At 34.5% G+C, this 24,678-nt stretch overlaps 1 protein-coding gene across 3 annotated transcripts in view; it reads left to right on the forward strand.

The window, feature by feature from the left end:
• Positions 1–24,678, forward strand: part of PCDH11X (protocadherin 11 X-linked) — a 516,609-nt gene that overhangs the window by 89,386 nt on the left and 402,545 nt on the right. The window contains exon 5 of one of the 3 annotated variants that reach the window (XM_072877255.1): positions 305–1,827. The exons of the other annotated variants lie outside the window; for them this stretch is intronic. Coding sequence (XP_072733356.1) covers positions 305–310 — 6 coding nt within the window. The 3' untranslated portion in view covers positions 311–1,827. Of the gene's footprint in view, positions 1–304; positions 1,828–24,678 lie in introns of those variants that run through there. 3 annotated transcript variants of the gene reach the window in all.

Raw genomic sequence — 24,678 nt, forward strand, 5'->3', positions numbered from 1 at the left:
AGCTGATCGAGCAAAAAAAAAAAGTAAGAAACCTAGAATAACATATATAGAAGCCATTTCTGTGGCTCCTTCTGTTTCAGCATTTTTGTTATGTGTATATAGATGTGTGCAGATCTTTGCTTGTGTATAGAAACCTGAAAACACACACGCATCAAAAATGGTTGGTTACTTAGAACCACAATAGTACAGTACTTCTCAAACCATACGGTGATTGACATGGTAGAAATTTGGAAACAAACTTTACAATATATGGGGAAAATTATGCAGGAAAGGGCTTTTCTCATGCTGTTTCTCTGTTTGCCAGCTCTGAACGTCATCGCATCTGATGTTATATACTGAAGTCGTACGTGTACACAATGATGTTAAGCCAGCAAACATGAAAACAAGGAAATAGCACGAGAAAGCCCTTTGTCCTGTCTCTGATTGCCGAAGAAATTTATCGTCTGATCTCCAGAGGGGTTTGGAAGTGACGATGAACTGTTCAAGCTGCCCTACTGAAAGGTATCAAGGGCAAGAATTTTTTAAAAAGAAAAGACAAAGAAATTTTAGTACATTGTGCTATAGTGTTCTATAACGTAGTTTTGCTAAGAAAAAAGTAATGTGACCCATCCTTCTTCACAGTTGGCGATTATGGTAAATTTATTTTGCTTGTAATCTTCTTGTCCCAGATTTTTTCCTTATTTATTTTAGTTGAAACAATTAGGAATTTTGTTTCTATAAATATATTAAAAGGGAGCAATAAATTTTATTCATACATTAAAAAGAGAATGTAAAGTTCTTTATACTCCCTGCATTTAAAACAAATGAACTGTTGTCACTTATAGCACCATTATACATGTGAAGAATTAAGTGTTATTTATATCTATTCCATAATATTTTTAATGATGATATTGCTGCTATGGATCATAAATAGAATTGATCAAATCACTGCTTTCTCATTTTATAGGCACAATAGTAGTAGTGAAAAATGAGTACTTCCTGCTTTCTTATTCACATTTTATAATAAATGATCACCTTTTAGATAACTGGAAAGTATTCGCTTAACTTTTAAAATTAAAATTTAATTTGCATTTTGCTTGCTGAAATCTAGATAATGTCTGTGTAACAGGTGCCATACATTTAACCTTTTGAAGTACTTTTATTTAAAAAAAAGAGGTCGTAAATCCAGTGGCTTGCTTTTCAGTGTGATAAAATAGGAAATAGCATACATACTTTTTTCCACTGTTAGCCAGCACAGGGGGAAAAAATGGCCTACTGTTGATTTTTTTTTCCCAAATTATTTCTCTATATAGTTAACTTTTTTTTTAATTTAAATTTTTTACATTATAATTTGTTATTTAGCACAGATCATTTAAAAAATAAAATTTGAATATCATAGCTTTGTTTGCAGGTTGGTTGCAAGTTCTTGTATATTGCCTCACATTTTAGGGAGTAATGCTTAATATGTATCATCTATAATATTAGAATTTCATATGCAATGCAAAAATCTCTTAGGAAGCAAAGGAGTATAAAGAACCCTGTTTTCTGCACTTATATGAAGACATGTAATATTAGTTTGCTAGAATAAAATGAAATACAGACACTGCTTTTAACTGGGATGTATACAGTATATATAACTTTCTTCTAAAGAAAAAGTTATTAGTGATTCATGAATTAGACTACAACATGGAATTCTTACACATTACTGTATGTTTGATGTAAAGATATTTATAGGCTTGTACTTAATAATCACGTTGCCTCAGTTCTTGGACTGTAGAATGTCGACCATGACTGTTGCCTATAGTTTCCTGCACATTTGCTATCTGGCTCTTTTAAAAATGTGTATTTGGCTATTTGATCTGTAAAATAAATTCTATTAATAATGAAGTACGTATTGTAATTTAGCATATTGTATTGCATAATTATAGCTATGACTGTTACAGAAAATTTTTCATTTCCGATAATGAAATCATTTTCTTGGGAAGAAGTTTATGTATCTGTAAGACAGTTTTGCTATTCCTATTTATCATACCCTTGCAGCATTTATGCTTTAAACTAAAAACCCAACACTTTCAGTGGTTAGACATACAGTAATGATATTTATTGACTCAATGCCACAGTTCAAACAGTTGCTTTGGGTTGAAAGTTAATTCCTAACATAGTAAGGAATTTATTCAAGTATTGTTTAGTGTAACAAAGATTGGTCCTGCCTGTTGGTATTACAATCGTTCGCTTAGATGCTTTGTACGTGGGTGATGGGAAACATTCAAAGATACTTGTTAAGAGTAGTAACGCTTTGGCCTAGTAGAGTTGTTTGTCAGGAAGATAGTAGGATTTCACAGACTTTCAGGTTCTGTTTTTTCTTTGTTTTTCAAATCTTTGGATTTCTGTCGTTATGATAATTAGGTTGGAGTTCCTTGATGAGAAAACTCATACACATAAAATTAATGTTTGATTAAGAAAAGCACCAAATAATTTGAATGCTTACATTGAAACATTTTTTTAATTATGTATTTATTTTTTTTTAAACAAGGGATAGTGAATTGAGATACTGGACTAGGTTAATCTAATCTAACTTCAAGCATGTAACTTAGTCATCTCAAGCGGACATATAGTTGCCCTCAGTTTTTTCTCTGGTAGTGAAAAGGCATAGATATACTATAGCAGCTTATTTTGATTTTAGGACTGCATGCCCTATAAAAGCACCTATTTTCCCTGAGTATGAAGAGAACTTTTGAGAAGTACCCTTCTAATTTAAATGTGCTAGTTATGTGCTTGCAGATAAAAATATTTTTCATGAGATTCCTAGTTCTTTTGCTTTTAACTTCACTAAAGGTCTACCTTTTTCCTAGTATTTCACTGGTCATATAATTCTAGTCTATCAATAAATAATTCTAAAAGAATCTAGGATGATTTTAAACTTTCAAAAAGTTACATGTATGAAATAAAAGGTATATCAAGTGGTTGGATTATTGGTCCAAATTAGTAATCTCTCTCTTCTAGTTGTCTCATGAGTCGGCACAGCTGAATATAATAACCCTCCAAATGCACTAAGGGGAAAGCCAGCAACCTCTTAAGTGGTTCAGTTTCATGTGTTTCCTCTGTTTCGTTTTTTTTTTTCCTTACATCTAAGTATCACTTCTAAAAAAGTAATTCTTTTATAGACTGGCATGAGACTTGTTCAGAGAGCTCATTTCCTTCTAATGGTTAAATGGGTTCATGAAAGTCTCATGAAAGCCTATATGTGTACTGACCAAATATGTATGTGTGCCAAATATCAATTTCTACACTTTTCAATGATGTGAAGGCTAAATGGAGGCCAGTCAAAAAATTCTATATTTAGCTTTTGCGTTTTTTTTTAACATAAGTATGAGTATCCTGAGCCAAAGCTAGGTGTATGTGTGTCAAAAACAACTGTTTCTCAAATGTTTTCACCTACAGAAATGCTATTTTCTGACTGCGTAGAAGTCAGAGTACATTAGGAACAAAAATCACTGAGTTGACCAAATGCTGCTTTTGAAATTGAAAACTCATTATATTTTGTTTGGAATATCAATCATACTTTCTGAGTTATTTTATTGTACTTTAGACTGCAATTATTATTACTCACCATAATCTCAGTAAACTTCTCAAGAGATTCATCCTTTTATCTGGTGCACATTGCCACCCCTGTCACCAGTGCAGGCAGGTCTGTGTCTATAGATGAAGTCCTAGAGTTTGGTTTTGGTTAGTTACAGTGCTATGTGTGGCTCAGCAAAAAGAATAGTTCTTTATTTGTTGCCAGTTTTACAGAGTAAATTAATCACATTGCTGCTTTTAGCCCTACAATGCCAGCAGCCAAAGATGGCTCTCAGATGTGCTGTTCTGTATCCTGTGTCATACTGTCAATGCCTGGATTTCATATGGATGTGTGTCTACCAAAGCTCAATGCCACTCAACCTCAGACATGCCCTGATAGCAAGTGAGTCACTCCAAGGAAAAGCTATGGCACATAATCTGCAGTTTGTATGAAAGCTGCCTATCATACCAGAAAATATATTGGACTTTGGAGGATATCTTTAAATACTTCTGAAGTTAATTGAGTGGAGGACTGCTGAAGGGCGGTAGGGTGCTGTCAGGAACAAAGCTGGTTTGTGATGTAAATAGAATTATTTTTTTAACACAAACTGTAATGCTGCGGGGGTTTTTTGTTACACATTTTCAGTGATTTCCCATTTTACCATAAAACATACATTTATGGTATATCCTGGTCTTAAGTATTATTTGTAAAATCTTTTTAAAAAATATTTTTAATATATATTTTTGCTTTCATATTGAATTACCGAGCACTGTTCCTTTTGTGTCTTATTTATCTATTTCTAAAATAAATTTTGTTTGAAGATTATATTTGTATACCTTCTGGAGAAGCCCTGTTTTTCAATACACCTCTGGTCTGTTTGCTTAATGCATGCACACCATCAAATCTATACATATACTGGTATTTTTTACAGTGATTAGGAGCTATAATTATTAAAATAACTTTACCACACATGAAGTACCATAAAGCTTACTAGTAATCTATCTAAAGAAATACGCTTCTTTCAAAACCTCATACTCCTTAGCAGTACATTTCTTTTGTCTACATTTTCTTCAAAGGAATCTGGTCTAAGCAGGAATTCCAAGAGGTGCACATCTTTTAACAATGTTTACATCTATGTGTTGAGTGTTTATACAGTGTTTAGAGCTAGAGAGAGAGAGATATAGTGCTTATATATGTGAGTGTGTATGTATGTATTTTGTGTTAATAAATATATAAAGAGCATGAGGGTGTATATACACATTTGTCACATATTCAATTAGCAAAGTTTATAGGCAATATGTATTACATAGAATATAACTGTAGATATGTGCCTGTCTCAGTACCCAATATATCTTGCTATGAAAGATAGCCAAGCACTAAGGTTTTCACTTTACCACACTATTTTGAGATCTGGAAAGGTCGGTCTTCCCTTCTGAGAATGTACTGGGTTCTCACTATATTAGAAAGTGACTCTTGATAACTTGGAGGTTAGGATACAATATGATAAGTACAGTTTTGAATTTGTTCTTTCACTATTTCACTTTTACTCATTCCAATACTGTCTCCCACTCTTCTAAAATACTCTTTTTTTCTATTATAGAGACTTAACTCTTGCAATTGAAAAACGTCATGAAAATTATGATTCTGTATTTCCTCCAAATTGTGAGCCTCTGCTTATTTCATAAATAGACACATATAAATCAAATTCAGTGATTTATATTCATACAGATGGATATTAAGTAAGTGTGTTATCAGGAGTTTTTCAGGGGTACTACTGACTTTCTGCAATCTTTTAAATAGGTTTTACTCGTTTGTATTTAGTATGTTTTTCATTTTTGTCTGATATTGTTATTAGCAGCAATGATCAGCATTGTTGTATTCACTGTTCTACAGTCCATGCTGAGTCAGCTTGATCTATAATATTTTTTAGAACTGAGTGGGAACAATGGATTTACCAGAAATCCTACAAGTAAATCCTGTTTTCCTCCCTCAAAATAGCAGTAAGCTACTGTTCCAAATACAGATATCTAAGTTTTCAGATGTCTCATTAGACATATTGAAGTAAGATAATAGCTTCTATGTGGATCTTTAGTCTTCACACTAAATATTTACCTTTTTAATTCTTATTTTATACATTATAGGGCTGTAGAAGCCTATACATAGATATACACATAAAAAGAAGGTAATTTTCTAATACTTTTCAAATGCTTATTTTCTCCATAAGGGAGTATTCTAAGATACTTCTTGCTGTTTAGTAGCATGGCTGAATGCATTTTTTAATGGCCTGAAGTAGATTTTTATTTTAATCTAGCAAAACGACATTGTGACTAATTAAAAACCATGGATAAACAGATTGGTGTTTATTTACACGAGGCAATTGTCAAACCTACTAATTTTGAAAACATTAGGCTTGAGGATTCCTTCAAACTTATTAACTCAAAGCTAATAACTTCTAAGTATGTGATGAATACATTTTAAGAAAGTAGTAACATTCTTTGGCTGTTGTATGGCCAAAGTTGTGAAGTAATACCTGATAAGTGATCGTTGCTGATTCAATTCCCTTTCTTCATCAGGTTTGTAGTAAGACCACTTCTGTGTATTATTCCTTTGGCCAGCTTCCTAACTCAAGTTATTTCATATCCTGTTCATCAAATATTATCTTTGTTCTTTCATGGTTTAGAAGAATACTTGTATGATCTAAAACCATGAGATTCTTGTTTTCTGGTCTCTAATAGAGGGTTTAGGATTGTCTTATTTATATGTTTCTCTATTTTTATATTAATGTATTGAAACTAGGGTGGGGGTTTTTGTGTAACAGTCCAGACATACATAAGTTCTTGCACTTGGCATTGTGTCAACCTGAGGTTTGACAAAGGCACTGTGATAATAACCAAAGGAATTAATATCAGTTGTATAAATCTCCTTTGGCAACATATGATAACCATTTTAGGATATGTTGAGGAGTTGCAGAATATACATCTATTTGTTATATCACAGTTCTTAAAGATCATGGAATCATAGAATAATTCAGGTTCAGAGGGACCTGTGGAAGTCACCTAGTCTAATCATGGTGCTCAAAACTAGGCTAATTTAGATCAGTTTGCTCTGGACCTTGTTCACTTGACTTCTGAGTATCTCTAAGGGTGGAGACTCCAAAACCTTTCTGAAACACTAGTTACTAGTTGACTACCCCCATGGTGAAAAGTTTTTCCTTATCTTAATTGGAATGTCTCTTGTTGTGTTTAATTTCTATTGAAAGAGCATGTATATACTTTACAGATTGGTATGAAGTACTTGAGTACCAGTGGAACCTTTTCTGTGGCCTTAGAGAAAATCCAGTAAAGTCTGTTTTGAACAAAGTCATTAAAGCAGATCACAGTCATTCATTTTCTTTCAGTCTTATCTCTTTGTTTCTTTGGCAAAGGTGTGCATTGTATCCCAGACAGCATATATGCTCAATCGTTCTTAGAATGATTGTATTGTGAGCTCTCCAACAAGAAGCTTGTTTGCTGGCTTCCCAATTGAAAAAGTCACGATGGGATAAGGTGGAAATTTCCAGTCAGTTCTAGTGAGGCCCTCACGTGTTCAGGTGGTCTTTCTTTCTTCATTCCTTCCCTCCTATCTTGAAAATGGCTTCATTTTGAATGAGAAAACTGAACCGCTTCACCTGAGAAAGCTGCAGGATAAGTTCTTTCCTTACTCACAGTCTCACTTATGTCTGTATCTCCATCTTCCTCTTCAATTCTAGATATCGAACCATCTTCAGCTGTCTCGTTGTGCTTCACCAAACATGTCTTCATCTTTTTCAGTCTTCATGTCTTTTGAACTCTTTCTGTTTTAATGCATACAGTAGTATGTTGCATCATCACACTGTTTCTTTTGTGTCGCTCCATATTATTGCTAATACAGAATCTGTGAATATTCACATAGGTTAATTTTAAATTAATGCTGAAAACCAAGCATGTTTTCGAGAATTTGACTCTTTGCCATGGCAGTACTTTCCAGAAAGTACTTTTTCCTGTTCAGCCTGTTTCTGGGATCCTCTCAGAATTCTCTGAGCTTAATACATTCCTATGTCAGTACGTATGTTTAGTATTTCTGGATCCTCAAGTATATGTAGGCGTCACATGGAAATCAGAATCTTAATTGTTTTTATGGATCCAGTACTTATATGTGTAAAGATCAAAATGAGTCCAATTTACTTATAGATGTAAATATTTTAAATATGTCTATTCATATGCATTTTCAGGCTAAAGCACAAAAGAACACTGTTTTCTGCTCACTTGTATGGCTCATCAACTTTTGTATTTGTCTTTATTTTATAAATATGTTTTGAGTTTTCATTTAGATTCCATCTAGTTCTATGAGTGAAAACACCCATAAGTTCACATAGTCGTAATTGTTTTACCTGCAAAGTAATGAGTGAATCAAACCTTTTCAGAGACTTATCATGAAGGTTGGATATTAAAAGCAGATAGAAATGACAGAATAATACTGTCAATAGCAATTAAAAAAGGAAAATGTAATTAGAGAGAAAAATATTCTTTTGATGTTTTCTGTATACAAGATATACAATGGTGCAATTATCTGTTTGCTTTCAGCTACCAAGGATGATTTATTAGTTACAGTATTTTGGCTTTGAAACACTGAACATGGATAAGACAGCATGTGCTCAGTTGTGTAAGGGTTCCAACATCTGTCCTGACAATCCTCTTACAGAAAGTCTTTTTGGAATTAGGAAATGGCAACATGAGTTCTGAAATGGATATGAAAGAAACAGAGTAAGGGGGGGGGGGGGGGGGGGGGGGGGCGACGGATTGGAAGAGAATATTTCATTATTTCATTGCCCCTTTTTAACACATTAACTGCTTGAACTGTTTGTTTTTATGATTCCAGATGGTAGCAAGACGCATATAAATGAATAAAATGAAATAGAACAAATCAAATGCTTGGCTGCTGTTCAAGAGCAGCTAAGGCTAAGCTTTATTAAATTCACATGAGGATATGATAACTGCGGAATTTCACAGAATGAACTGCAATAATCTTACTCATGAAGAACATAATTCTTCTTGAGATAGATGGGAGAATCTAAAATTTTATCATGGAAAAAAACAAAGCGCCTTTGGAGCTTTCTTTTCAGAGGGCATTCAATACTTGAGTGAAATCTGTACATGTACCACAAACAGAATCAACATGCACAATCCACTTTTACACATCAAAAGTTTTAAGGGTTTGTTCTTTCTCAGCAGCAAAGTAGAGAATACTTCAAAGAAAGTTAGTATGTTCTATGGTAAAACTCTTCCCTGTGTCCCATAAAATCCCTTTAGGAATAAGCATATTTATATTTAAAAAGGGGGGAAAGTATTAAATTTTAAAATTATATTAGACATATTTAATTTATATTTAAATAGGAAAAAATGTAAAGCTGACTAAACCAAATATTTTTTATGATTTTTTCAAGACATAATTCACATTGTTGATGCCTTTTTTGTGACTGTAGATCATTTTTTATGCTTCTGCAGTTGAATGGCTGTCTGTAACTCAATGTTTTTCAGACATCTCTTTTGTCACTTAATGAAATTAACTTTAAGCGAAAATTGTTTATTTTTAATCTGCTATTTTTCTCTTACTTCTTTTCATTGAAACTCCAAAATTACTGTTCAAAATTTCTGATGAAAGAGGAAAATGTTTTCCTCCAGAACCCTGAAATATATTTCCTGCCAATACTTACAGGATATATCTTGTTAATTTTTCCTTTTAACTATAACTCAAATTGAATTTCATTCATAAAACTACATTCATAAACTGCATCCCTGTATCTAAAATGAAGGAAAGTGAAAATGCTAAATCTCAGGGCTAAATGACTCTCAGCACCCAAATCTATTGAGGAGCTGGTCAGGGAAAAGCAAGGGAAGGAACAAATCCAAAGCTGGTTTTATATTATCTTTGTATTTCCTTGGCTATGTTAGTCCAGCATGGTCCCCATGCAATATCTTCTGTACCGGCTGAAAAGAAGGTCATAGCACGGATGGAGATGGATGAATGGAGAAATCTAGACAGCACTTCATAGTATCTGGAGATCCTCAGAGGAGGTTTTCTTCAGTGGACAGCTAAGATTATTTAGTGGGCTTTATATCAATAGAATAATGTGTAGCCTGGCTCAATATTGACTTAGTTTCTAGCTGTATATTCGTAAGGTATTTACACTCTGTAATGACTTACTGTTTTTACCATTTACCTGCATAGAAAAGTGAAGCAAATAAGTGACAGCGTACAGATCTCTGAAAGTATATCCCATGAAGAGATAATTGTCACAACCCGAATTTAGTCTCTTGAGTAAAAGTTTCAAAATGCAAAAGTGCAAAAGCCAAAAAAGAGAAAACTCTTTACCTTGTGGTAAGAAATATACTATCAACATGACTCAGTTAATTGCAAGGCTTTCTCATAAATGAAATGAAAACTCTATTTGTGCAGTCTGCACCAGGAAAATGTGCAGGGAAAATCACTCCTAGGTATGCTGTCCACTGGGTAGTGACCATCATGACTACTGAACTTGATAGGGTTTACTAAATTTCATAGTCATAGGTAGAGGAATTAAGTAAAAGGTGACATAATTTATCAAGTCCTGCAAATCCTGGTATTTACACATAACTGATGGCTCATGTAAAGTAATTTATTCCCTCTCAGTGGAGTGACTACACAGATCAGGAGAAGAGGTGAAATGAAAGTCCCTTTAAGGAAAGCTTCACAAACATGGGAAAGGATGCAGTTCTTGCTAGCAAATATGTCGTGATAAAGTTTTTGTTTGAAAGGTCAAGACCATTTTGAAGCATTGAGATAGCCTGAAAGGTAACTCTGATATAACAGCTGGAATTGTTGCAAATGTAAACATATTTTTTTCTCTTTTCCTGTCTCCCTCCCCCCCCAAGTTTTCGTTTGTTTAGCGTTGTTTGTTTGTTGTTGGTTTTTTTAACACTTGAGGGTTTTCCCCACGTACAGAATATGTTACACAGTAGCTTACAATATATTTTTTCTTTTTACTGGACACTATACATATACCTTTTTACAGCGCTCTGGCCATTTGGTGGAAGGTATAAAGTAATCTAGATCCTCAAATTCAGCACAATATTTTGAAATTACTCAGTGCTGGGTACAGGACGAGTGCAAATATATGTTAAATATTGGATATTTTGGTAACAAAAGTGTTTTATATGACAGGCACTTGCATCCTGTTCTGTGATTTGTAAGTCAGTTTGAAAAGATTAGGCTAGTGATATCTTTTGATCTTATGTATGTCTTTAAAAGTTACTTCTGTGGTTTTTAATCCTGCATTGAAATGATTCAAAATTAACTTTTTAGAACAAAGAAAGGGAAAACTGTATTAAGAGAGAGCAGTGAACTATTTTGAATATTGTATTAATATAAAGTCCAAAATAAAAACATTAGCTGTAATGGAAACTTTATCCAATTATTGATTATTACTTATGAGTGATACTTGTCTTTACTGTACATTATATGTGTTTAAACTAAAGTTATTTTTGAGCAATACACAAACCCAGAGCATAGTTTGCAATAATATGGGGAAATATTGTAGTACAGTAATTACAAATTTTTCAATAGGTGCAACTCACTAACATCCATTTTGTAACAGGGAAAAAAAAAAGTTGAACGAACATGGGAAATTTTTATAGGAACTGATGACTCATTACCTTCCAAAAGTTAGGTATAATTACAGTGGACATCACATGGAAATAAAATTAAAAACAGGAGAAGGCAACTGCTGTTTTAGTGTTTTGATGAAGTCCTTTGTAGTTGGTTTCGGAAATGTCAAACACATGACCATTTTGGTTTGGGGGCCTGAATAACTGGTTCACTGTTGTCCCCTTTGAAAATGAAGTGAAAGACAGAATCTGGCTACTTGATAAACTGAAGGTATTCATCAAAGCCACAAATGCAAAACTTAGTTGAAGGCTACCTATACTTATTCCTGAAAATAATAGTCCAGTGGTCTATATAAAAAATAATGGCCAGAAATGTCTGTCATATGTTATAACAGATAGATAACCTTTTCTCCTTGTGAAACCAGCCCAAATAAAAACTCTCAGATTTAATCAGAACTGTTTTTCCTTTCCCTATGTCAAGCAAACCTTTCCTGTTGATAATCTGAACAAAATAGGGTTGAGAACACAAAGTCTACTTTTGTATTATTAAGATGAAAAGATTCTGCCAGGGTTTGATAACATTTGAGATGCAGAGCCTGTTACAGGAACATAATGAATATCAAATATATCTGCAAAAAGGACTTTTTATCAAGATAAAATCCTGATGAAAAATGCCACTTATTCTTTATTTTCCATCAGGCAGGTTTAAAGACTGCAAGTCAAGAATGTAGATCTATATTTAATGGAGTTATTTAGTTTAGTACTCTGTGTGCTGAAATGTGAACCTTGAATTCAGTCACTTCTCATCTGATCCAAAAAAAATTTAAAAATTAGGCTCAGTTCTTTCATATTCAAATACAGAATATTCTATTAATAAATCAGAATTTACCAATGGATGTCACAATCTTATGGATAAATCTGTATAACCTGTTACACCAAAGGAGTTCTGTAGTATTTGGGCTGGTTTCAATGTAAGTATTTATTTGGTGAATTATTTCCAGAGGAAAAAGTATCTGACTAGTCACTTTTAATTTATACAGCTCAGAAGTACTAGGTTCCATGGGTGAAGAAATCAGATTGGGTACAATGAACCAAAAGTTGCCGTATGGTAATTTCCTATAATAGTTCATGACTGTCATCATTTTTTTGAATATAGGTTTCTGTTTATTTCTGGTTTTATCTGGCAGTACAACACACCTGATGCTGACTTTGTTAAGGGTGTTATTCAGGACAGGGAGTGAGGAGCTGGAACAGGATGTTCCACTACTGATCAAAAAAATGTTATGCGGTGGGCATTCACAAGTGAATGTATTGTAATCTTCCACAGGGATTGTGGAAGATTGTCTTATGCCGTTTCCATTCCATGACTTCTGTGCGGTTGTAGGCTTCGTATGGATTTTCTTTTTTGTAATTGTTTTTGCCTTAGCCATACTGTGGCTGGAGATTAGAAGAAAAAGAAAAAAGGTCAGGAAAGCTTGGTAGCAATTTGGTTTTTGAAAGGGAGAGACTGGTTGATCCAGCTTAAATGGTTACTGCTGGATCAACCAGTAACTGCTGAATTACAGAGACAAATGCAAGCTGCAGAACCTTACAGGTCAGCAATACACCAGCTGTAACCAGAAGAGGATAGTGAGAGGGAAAGGTGAATCAATAAGACATATTGTAATAAAATTTTGAGAGGATATCCAAAACAAGATGGATGGAAATGGAATACTCCTTCTTTACTAAGTAAATGACAGAGAAAATCAAAGAAAACTGCATTTCATAGCCCTGCCATTTGGAGTGTTGTTGAGGATGAATGGGGTTTCCTTAAAGAAAGACAAGAGTTCTAATTCACAACTACAGTGAGATCACAACTACACCATGGTGCTTATGCAATGTTCATGTACCATATTCAGGTGTAGGTGTGATGTCACTGAGGCAATGATCATACTGAATCCCTTAGACTGATACAAGTGAACATTTTGTACATATTTTAGTAGGAAAAATGCTGAAAAGTGATGAGGTAATGTTTTACTTTTCTTTTTACTATCTTTGGGTTACTTAATTCTCTTTTGCAAATTTAGAACAGACTGGCTGACATACTGGATCAGTAAATATGTTGTATCAGGCCTAGATACTCAACTGTCAGTGGGCTGAAGCACAAGCCTGGGGAGGGAGAATAAGCAGAGCACATACAGCCTTATTATTCACTGTATTATGTAATGGTTGAAGTTGAAGACAGACATCAATCTCCTAGTGATTTCTTCCAAGTGGTAATAGTTTCCCTTTTGAATGACTGTAAAGGTAGCAGAAATATTTTTATGAAGGAATTAGGGTGGAATTCATTTCTTCTGTATGAGGTGAAGGAAGAGAGACACACCTAGAGAATCATCTGCTGTAGCTGTCTCAAATACCTAGCATGAGCTGGAATGAGTCACTCTCTGTAACTGTCTTTCCTCTATGTACTGTAGGAGGAAACTATATGAACACTTAGCTTTTAGATAGCTAAAGCTGAGTAAGGTGATTTCTGAGATCTAATACAAAAATAATTTTAAAAACTAGGGCTCACAAAGCTGAGAACATTTTGAAGCAATGACCTTCAGTATTATAGGTATATGTACTCTCAGAAAGAGCTGAGGTAATTAAATGATAGATAATGCAGAGAGGAGTTTTCAAAGTGAGTAGAATTATTGTACTCAGATATTTTCACCTCCATTGCCTCTAATGTCAGGGTGCTTATTCCATGTATGTTGTTAGAAATAATTTAAAATATTAGTAAGTTTTACTGTGTAAAGAGAAATGAAATTCTCTGATATTTTCCCTTATTTTTGTAGAGTAAATATTTTATATACATTTATTATGTTAATATGATCATATTTCTTACCTTTGAAGTAATTTCTCTTCATTACATCATTTTTGTATGTGTATTTCCATCAGTCTGATTCACCTCCTTTACTCTTTGCCATAAGCTGATAAAGATTCAAGTGCATTCGTTCTGCTTGTTTATTTGGGCATATAATTTATTACCAGTATATTTACAAAGAAAAAAAGAACAAGGATTTTGGAGAACCTGTATTTAGTATATCAGCATATGCCTCCATATTGCCAGCAGTCAACCTGCAGTGGATCCTGGCCCATTCCACTAATCCAAAAATCATGCCTGAGTAGAAAGTGAGAAATGTCTTCAGGCAATTACGGATAGTGTAATCACTTTCTTGCTTGCAAAGTTCACAGGTGTCAACATGCATGTTTTTGTTTCCTTTGATAGCGTCTAACCTTTGGAGAAAATGCCATTCACTTTGCTTTCTGACAGTAGTCACTACTGAGCTCCATCAGTGAAGCATTGGTCAGTTTACTAAGTCTCTTTGGCAACACATCATTACAAGATAAAGTTCATGCCACATGGTGAGAGACGTCAGAGTCAGTGTCTTCTTGAGCTGTATTCCTGTACTGCTACTTCGTAACTTGCAACAAAACATTTTGGGAGAAGCAGTCCAACAGAGAACTTGTTTTCAGAAAACACTAGATATTTTGCTATGTAAGTACTACTATCAAAACCTAAATTGAGTTAATGGTTTTAAAGAGTTTGTGTTCCTTTTGGATTATGCCACCAGGACTGCTTTTGGAAAAACTGGACTAAGACTGATAATTTGTCAGTATAATAATCCTGAGACGGGATGTAAATGTAGAACATTGTATTCAGTTGCCTGTTTCCTCTTCCCAGAAACCTTTGGAAGACTGAGCAGCACAGTTACATCTTTATGCAAAAGTGTAGGAGCAGAAGTTGGACGTAGGGTGATAGGAAGGTGGGAAGGGGACACTTTGAGGGGGAGGATTTTATCCAAATTAAATCTAGAAACTCCTAAAATGTCACAGAAATTTTTGAAGCAGAAGAAACTTGTTGCTTTGCACAGCTTTTGGTAAAGTCCAGGAATTTTTATATGTGTTAAGCAGTTTTTACTTTATCCTTCCTTTGGAAGGAGTACTATGCGGGGTGAAAAGAACCTGATGATGAGGGAAAACTGAAATTAAACTCTACTGTAATACAATTCTGCCTTTTATCAAAAAAGTCTATTGCTCTTTTACTGTTGTCAGAGATAGACATCCCAGATCTCATAAGCTGCCATTCCATGTGATATTAATTAACACATTTATTGTGATGTCCAGAAAGATTTCAAAGTCTAATTAGCATCTGACAGCTGAACTATATTTTCAACACAAGTGCAGCTCCCATCGTGTCAGGGCTTACACGTGTTGGAGCGGTATGGTAAAGCTGCTCTTACACTGTGATACGTTTTCAAGCTGGAGAGATTTCAAACCTGAACCTTCCTGAGTAGTCCTGATACTTGCATGCAAGATTTAAGAGGTAGGAAAAAAATCCCCAAACTATATGTTAATCTGGTTTCTATTAAGATAATTTAAAAAAAAAAAAACTTCTGATGGCTGCATTTTGGTAAACCTTAAAAAAGAACTTGTATTATTACTGTTTATTATTTGGCTAGTTTTGATTTCTTCAAGGCCACGTCTTGAATTTATTTTAATGGAAAATCAAAGGTACAGTTATTATTTGATGCTTCATCTCATTTGCTTTCTTCTAGTTTGGAGAAATAACATGCTTTTATTGTATGGATACAAGGCCAAGAAAAAAGTATAATAACCAAGTAGAATCATACTCAATAAAGACATCTTTGCAATACTATACATTGTATTGCATATTTGTTCACAGCTTTGCACTCTAAGAAAACTACAAGGGGATGAAATCTCAAGAGAAAGAGCCCCATGAAATGAGAACAATATCAGATCGTGAGGTGTCTTGCTAACCTTTAAAAACACAATGCAGTCCCACACAATTTTTTTCATTCAGAAGCAATCTGCAGCTCTCTAGCAGCAAACCAATCAGTTGAGTTCTCACTCACTTTGATGTATGAGTTGAAATTTAATACAAAAAAAGAAAAGATCTTTTGGAAAATTATATTAATGGAGGTTCATTTTCATTATGTCCAGGGTTTTTTTCATTATTGGATAGTTACAGGTATATCTTTTTCCCCCAGTGCCCTTCTCTAGATTATTTTTTGTGTGTGTGTGTTTCTTCATATGCCTTGAAATCAGTGTGGTAATCTCTGCTACCAATTTCTTCCATCCTATCTTGCTGTATTAATTTTAGCTACAAAATTTTATAGCTTAAAATTTTAGAATCATCTGTCCTTCACTGTGTTTTGACATCTTATACTTTGTTTCTTTGTTCAGTGGCAAAAGGTTGCTATTGCTTTACAGGAAATGAGTTGTTTGGAGTTTTATATGAAACCAAGCATCTTTGCATGATCTCAAATACTGAACAACAAACAAAAAGTGAAGATACAGTAATGGGAGTATTTTAGTAAATTGTTGAAGTTCCGGATCAAGGGTCATTATCTGCTTTTAGCTCACTCTATTATCTACTTTTAGTGACTCAAAGCACTGGAACTTGATTATCATAGTGAATGAGTACTCATTTTACAGTGAGTTCAGAGGAGACTGCATTTGCTCAGGAGTTGAAGCTGCTGAGTGTCACTTCTAGAGTATGAGGTCATTCCTGTTCTTCAGAAATTCTTTCTTCTGTACATGCTTAAGATGGGCTTTTCAAAACTGTGCAGGCTAACTCCGTGTTCAGTACAGAAGGGTAACCATTGACTTCTGGGGAAGCACAGTAAGGTCAATGCACAAAGCTTTACAAAACTCCATTTATCTGGTTTTCATTCCAGGTTGTCATTAAGAAGGTAGCCAATATGAAACAGGGAGGTTAACTGTGAATGCAAGTGTCATTGAAATAGCTGGAATTACAGATGACTCCATTACTGTCACTCTTTTATCTAATATCATATTGATTTATTTTAAAGTACTTAATTTTTCAGTGTTCTGTACAGTTTAGAGATCCATCTTTTTAGCCACATACCAAACTGGTATGGAGTACACTGAGAACTATACCATTTATGACGTTATATCAAATCAGATAATTCTGTGGGTGTCTGTGTAAAGAAGCATTACATTAAGCTAAACTTAGCATTACATTAAATGTAACTGTAGTTTCCATCTCAAATTTGAAGCAGAAATTACTTTGGTTTTGAGTGATCAGAGAGATGTGTGTGTACACTTATATTTATTTCACTGGTTGTTTACAGATGTTTACAGGAAAAAAAAGGTTTAAATAATTAGAAGAATTTAAACATTCAAGAGTAAAGAAGGCCTGTGCTTAGAGCCATTAAAATCAAGGCTTCTCTTTGTTAATCCACTGCTACTTACATCTATTTACTAGGGTTTCTTTCTTACCAGCAGGTTAAATTAGGACTGGGTGAAGTTTAAACAAGACCTCTCTGGTTTGATAGGACTAGGACAGTGGATTGATCCAAGTGAGGTGTAATGGATCAATTACCTTACTACTTGTACAGGGAGCGTATTGTCAGCATAGGAATGATGATCTGAATGCTCTTTTCATGAAAGGGAGACTACTAGGAAGCAGTGGAAGGGAAGGAAAAAAGTTGTCTTCCATTTTAGCAGTGGAAGTTACAACGTATATACATTTGAACAATACAGACAGATGATTAATGTGTTGCTAAATTCTGCTGGTCACCCTCACCAGTGATCCCAAGAAAGGACAGATAGGATCTAAGGAACATTTTGTGGGAAATCTTAAATTTAACGAAAATAAAATGTTGCTCAAGCAAACAAAAAGAGCAAGGATTCACTCAAGACCATTATTATTTACTGGAAAAATGTGAGAGCAAGATTTAGATACTGTGGATGATGAGAGAGTTTTAAATATAAGATGAGATTTCTTGATCTGTTTTTGAAGAGAACTTCTGTGTTGCATTCCTGAAAAAGTATGTTGCTGTGCACTGTCCTGCGTCCCTTTTTGCTTTGGAGGCCTAAATGTAAGGACATGCTTGGATCAGACAGTGAGATGCAAGAAGAAACTTGTACTGGCCAGCTTATCTGTTTATCTGCAATGTTGTAGATAAACACAGAGCAACATTAATTTGTAGCACTACCTGTTTAGTCTCATCCCAAAATTTGTTGAAAAAAAGAATTTTTTATCATGCATGTTAACCAACCTGTTCACAGTAGAACCTGGTGACAGTTTATTTGGAACAGTGTGAATCCCTACAGTGTGATAGATACATTCAGAGATTTTCTTAGGTCGGATGGCATAGGTATTAGTTTTACTACATTTAGAACAGATGTTGTGGCTTAATAGTCTTCAGTCTCCATTAGCTATATTTCCATATCAAGGGCACTGATATGGGCACAAGCTTTTAGAAAAAAAATTCAGAGTAATTACTATTGCGAGTTACTGACCACTTGTTCCACATAGTAGGGACTAACCTTACTTGTTATCCATTATTTAAAGGAACTATGTCACTTCAGAAAACTGAGTATTCTTAGGTGACCAGCAAAAAGATTTTATTAAGTTGAAACAATTTTCTTTAATTATCCTTCAACAATTCACAGTTTAAGAAAAATTGCCCTTTTAGCAAAATGAATATAATGAACCACTCCAGAGAATTCAGTGTATGTTCTGTATAGGAATCTCATTTAAAAAAAAATCTCCCCAAATAAAACATCTCTAAAACTTTCTCTTTTTTTATTTTTATGTTGTACAACGGTTAATAAAACCCTGTAAACCCAGCCTAGCAGCGTGTGATGGAACCTCTTAAAGAGAGGAACATTGATTGATGGGTGTTGGTATTAAGTAGTACAAGAATTTTCCCAGCAGATGGGACCCATTAATTAGAGGGAAACCAAGAGCAAAACCTAGAAAGGATCTGAGGCTGGATTAGATACATACCGATTCACTATGCCTAAAGAGAATCTTCTCAATTAACTGTATAGTGTAAACGATGCTCCATAAATGATGGATTTCACTGAGGATCTCTGTTTTGGTTTGACTTGGAAGAAGTAATGGTAACTGGAGAATGGGCAAGATACCTTTGTGCAGGATGTTTTCTGATACAGACATTCAAAACAGACTTTATCTCCCTGGAAAGAAAAGGTTATAAGCTTTGGAAGTATGACTGATTGTACTTCTTGTTCATACAGCTATACTAATAATACATTATATACTTTACCCTGTCTGGAAAAAATAGGATGAAAAACTGTATTGAAATCTGTCTTAGGAGATTTGGACTAGGAGTTAACATATCATACTAGCAGCCTTATTGCCCTTACCTGTTGTTGTTACATACTTCCTGAAGTTCTACCCAGCTAAATAAATGAAGTTTACGAAGTTTGAAGGTGTCTGTTACAGTGGAAGCTGCTTCACTTACATTCTGTAATCCCTCATTTCCGTATTATAGCAGTCTGCATCTAAATGCCTGCAAAGCAAGAACTTGGAGAAGTTTTGTTTGAATAATAATTATGCTAACCTGGCTTGGACTAGAAAGAGCCTTTTAAAAATTGTACTCTCCTTAAATGCCATACAAGTGAATCCTGATAAAGGATAAGCTCGAGAATGTGAAACTGCTTCTAAGTACAAGCCCTTTGACACAACCATCTAGAAGCCAAACCATCTAGAAGCCAAGGCCTTCTCTTTGTTGCTAAATGTTTCTTGCTTGAATTAACTTATATACAGAAGCTGTCCTGAGGTAAAAGCACAGCAAAAGGGCATATTAGTTTCACCACAATGAAAGCTAGGTGAGGTCAGCCATATGCTGAGGCACGTTGCTGAGTAGGCATAATTTATCTCACGATAACATGGAAGAGTATTGTCATCTCATCTGTGCTATTTTGTTGTTATTACGTCGTGCTGTTGTTTTTTTCCTTAGAGCTGGAATTTCTCATGCAAAACTGCTCAGCAGTAATAATTTCTTTTAGCAATGAAATGACTTTAAAAGCGTACTTTCATTTCATGATTACTACAGTTTGTCATCAGGAAGAGGCTTTTGCTCAACACTTTGCTTGGCTTCATTGGTCAATATAAGATTCCAGTAAAACAGATATTTTCTCAAATTTTTAAGCTTTAAAAGATTATAACTAATGAGTTCAGTAATGGTTAATTATATGCATTTATCTCACCTTCCTAACAGGATCAAATGTACCAACTTTTTGCTATCTGGCAAGAAGCTTCTTAACTCTTCTAATTCTCTTAACCCTCATTCATAGTCGTGATAAGGATTTTATGTGGTGTAGTTTTCATTTTACATCAGTCAAAATAGAGAGCCATAAGAAATAAATCCAATTCAATATTTTATAGATTATCTAGGCAATTGAGTAGCCTAAGTTTGGTAAAATGCAAAAGCAGTTTACACACATATTTCTGATACTCTTCTAAAATACTCCAAGCTTACATAGTAATTTATGTGTTTGTATGCCAGGGTTCTTCATTCCTTCTGCTGTAACAGAAGTAATTAAAAAGAAAACAAATGCTGATTTGACAACTTATGGACATTAAAGACCATTTTCTGTCTTTAAACTGTAGACAATGGTGTAAAAATATAAATGTAGCAAGTTAGTTAGTATGTAAAATATAACTAAAGTATAAAAATTTTGAATATGATACTTATTTCTAATTTGAGAACAAAGACCAAGGAACCGTGAAAGGTATTTGCTATATAACAGCCTTTTGCACTAGGCAGAGGCAGCTGGGGCTTCTTTGGTGAACAGAGTGGGGAAAAAAATCATCTGACAGAGAAAGTAAGGATAAGTTTTAATTTTATGGCTTGAAGAACCTATGATAAACTCCATTCCAAAAAAAAGGGGACAGAATTTAAGATGTGATAATCATAAATCACACTAAAATCCTGCTGAATATATTAAATAAAATTTACTTTTTCCCCACAAGTGTTTAGGCTTGCTATTTATTGAAGTCTGCCATTATTTAGAATGAAATAGCAACGAAAAAGAACAGAATCTGAATCTGTTCACCTTCCAATTTTCTAAATATTTAATATTCCTACAGATAATAGAAATGCATGTGAAGCAGTAATGCAAAATGTGGCTGTTTGACTCTGAAAGATGCCAGATAAAAGTCTGAGTCTTCATTCAGAGAAGTCCATCACTTGCATTTTCAGTCTTACTTGCACTAATTGTCAGATAGTATCTGTCAAATTTTCATAATTAAGATAAATCTAAAGGATTCAATCTCAGCTGAGTGATGTTCTCTAAGTTCTAGATTTCTCTACCTGCTCATAAAATAAAGGTGATGAATAGATACCATCCACATATTTATAACATGTACACTGTGGCAGCTGGATAGATTTATCTTCATCTTTGTTTTTATTTCATGAAGTTCATCCCCTCCTGTTCTGATAGCATGAATAGTATCTATGCAATTCTGTTTGAGGTTTTATAATCTAAAAAAATTGCAGCTATAGACAGAATTAAAAACCTTAATTAAAAGTGGGAAAAAAAGCCTTTTTTTGTGCATTTGTGTACAAATACTCACATAAAATCAAGAATATCATAGAGGTCTTTCAAGATCTTGTCTCAGGGATGTCAGATACACTAATTACTGAGAGTGCACTCTCTGAATGTTAAAGCATGACAGAAAGCTGTTTGTGACCCTTGAGTCATGAATTCCAGAAACATACTATATCCCAGAAAACAATGAGTTTCACCAGAAGACATATTCTGCTTCCACTGCCTCCCATGATCTCAGTCTTTTCACATAGCTTGATACCTGAAACGGAGGCCTACTGGATAAAGCGAAGGATGGTTTGGCATTAGCATAACACAGCAGATATGTTAAGATGCTTGAGGGTCCTAGCTTATATATTCTCTACACTCATAGGTAAGGAATTTTGTTGTTATTCCATATCCTAAAATACACTTGAGGTAGAAAAAAATAAATGTTTTTCATAGCATTCAGAACAGGCAACACAATTGCAGCAGTTCCTAAAGACAGATGAAAAAATCAAATCTATGTCTGATCTACTTGTACAATGGTTACCACAAGTTTCTTTCTCTGCATTCAGCAGAACACAGGGAATGCATGATTGGAATGATGGACTGAAATGATCCACCAGCATAAATTAACACAGCTGAACAGTTATTTTAATTCAAAGTGAGTAGCAGTGTAGTGACATTACATGGTGATTACAAAAGCGGGAACATCTCTTAAACTGGCCTTGTATTCTGCCAACCCAGGAAAATATGTCTCAACCACTCAAGTGAGAAATCTCTAGATCAGTTTTTATTTCAGCTACAAAGAAAAGAACAGTTCAGCCGTACACAATGAGCCAATTCCCCTCTCCCCCCTCCATGGCTCTCATTCAGATTAGGCAGACATACACTGGAGTTGTTCAGGGGTGCTGATCTCTGTCTCTTAGTGGACAGTGTAGCTGAGGCCTGCCCCTCTGGTACTTGCAGGAGTGTTGCTGGGTTAGGAAACCTGATAAATTCTTTCCTGCCATGTGTTCTTCAAAACAGGAACTATACTCAGTATCTGATTACATCAGTTACAAGGCTGCTCTCTAGGGATATGTGATGCAAAGTGCATGTCTGTGACTGGACCAGTGGTCCTTGCCCAAATTCCTATGAAGTTTTGAGGCTTTGTTAATTTTCATACAACATCTTAAAGATGAAGTGTGATAGCTAACATTATCTAATATTGTCACTTATATGCAGAAATATATTCCGTTTCATAGATTTACGTCCACAGAAATCACCCGACAAGTTTCAAAATGCTAATGTACATATATCTTATATAAACATAGACGTAACTTGGCATGATGTCAACAAAACAAAACATTACCTAATATAACAGTGTGATTTAGCTACATTCAGAAATGAGTAGCATACTTGGTCAGGATATCTATAGTCTAGAAAATATACTTGGGAATTTAGCCCCTGATGCCAGGAAAATAATAAATGAAGTGATTGTATTCTGTACGAAGGTTAAAAATAACCTAATGGAGTTTTAATGATCTTACTAAAACCGGAAAGCAACTGCTAGTTTTTCTGTCAAGCTGGGTCACTTAACCAAGACTTGATTGGGCAAAGGAATTAACCATATATTTTCTGACCTTGAAACTAGTTTACATATCAGTTTTATTTTGCATTTTGTTTAGCTGTCTGAATTTTGTGAACACATTTTCCCGTAATGATAGTTGATGCATCCTTAACTAAGCATGTAAGTGTAATGCGTATGTCATACAGCAGTCAAGAAAGAAAGGGAGGAAAATTTTTTGGCACCATAAATGAATATGCTCAAAGATACTGACAATGTATATTCTGTTGTAAATTCTCCCTCTGCTTTCCTATTACCACTGCCTGTTGCCACTGCTTAGACGATGAATGGAGCTCAATTCACAACATTAAGAAGATTCAAAATGCTTCTCTGGCACTGTTTGTTCTAAAAGCAGGAATCAGAATCCCCCCTGCAGGTTGTCTTCATGGCCAGAAATGAAGTTTGTGTGCAGTGTGGGTTCATATTTTAGATGAGGCAAACACACATTGCAATGACCTAATTCAAATTAGATGCATTAAAAAATGGAAATGACATGACCGTTCGCCAGAGTGATAGAGAAGGTGAATTACAGAGTGAAGCTTTTGTTTATAGAAATAAAGTGCATTTTCAGTCAAGCATGTACCATATTATGTTGCTTATAAAGAATAAGTTTTCTTATCTGTAAGCATTGACTGTAACAGGACTGAGTTATTAACTGTTGCATGGCATAATATGGATTTCTACCACTCTTTAAAACAGTGGACTACACTCTAAATTTACTTTAACTGAAAAATTTCTCTCTTAGTGCAACTATACTGCTGTGCTTCAGTTAAAAATCTTGCTCAGACTGTTTTGTAATGTTTTGTTCCTAACTTGTCAGAATAATTTTCTGAAGAACATAGTGCCTCAGCACAATCTACATTTAAAACTTTCTTTAAATATGAAGACAAAAAAATTTTAGGTTTTCTTGTATTTCCCCAGTAACCGATTGCAATAATCACCTTGGCTTACCCTGCATTCCTTCCTAAGGCTAAGTTCCCATGGAAGTGTGACTTTGATGGAAGTCATGAGTAAAGAGTGCTGAACAGGACCCATTGTGATTAGACACATATTTTGAAAAAGCTTCAGGAATGATAAACTGCACAGTTGCAGTATTGCTATTTTATTTTATATTTAAGAAAGACCAATGAGATTTGGGATCTTCTAAAAGAGCAAAACGGATAATAAGAATCATGTTCTCTTGGAGTTTTCCTGAAGGCACTTTTTTGTCTACTTCTGTCATGCTCCAAAAAGTGTAAAATAAATTGTTAGAAACTAAATGAAAACAACTACAAGGAGACGCTTTTTTTGTCAGTGTAATGTAGGATGAAGTCTTCTGAGAACTCACAGGAAATACAGTGGATTAAAGATTCAAAAGCTAGCAACGTTACAGACAAGTAAAAGGTCAAATGGGGCCATCACGCACACAGACATTTAATAGTTCAGGGTTTTGCTGTGCGTGTCACCTGCAGAGCTCAAATAGTTGAAAAAGTGCAGAATCATGGCTTCCTGAACCATGGTAATAGCACAGATTATGA

Source organism: Ciconia boyciana, chromosome 12 (assembly GCF_034638445.1).
Source record: "Ciconia boyciana chromosome 12, ASM3463844v1, whole genome shotgun sequence".
NCBI classification, from domain to species: domain Eukaryota; kingdom Metazoa; phylum Chordata; class Aves; order Ciconiiformes; family Ciconiidae; genus Ciconia; species Ciconia boyciana.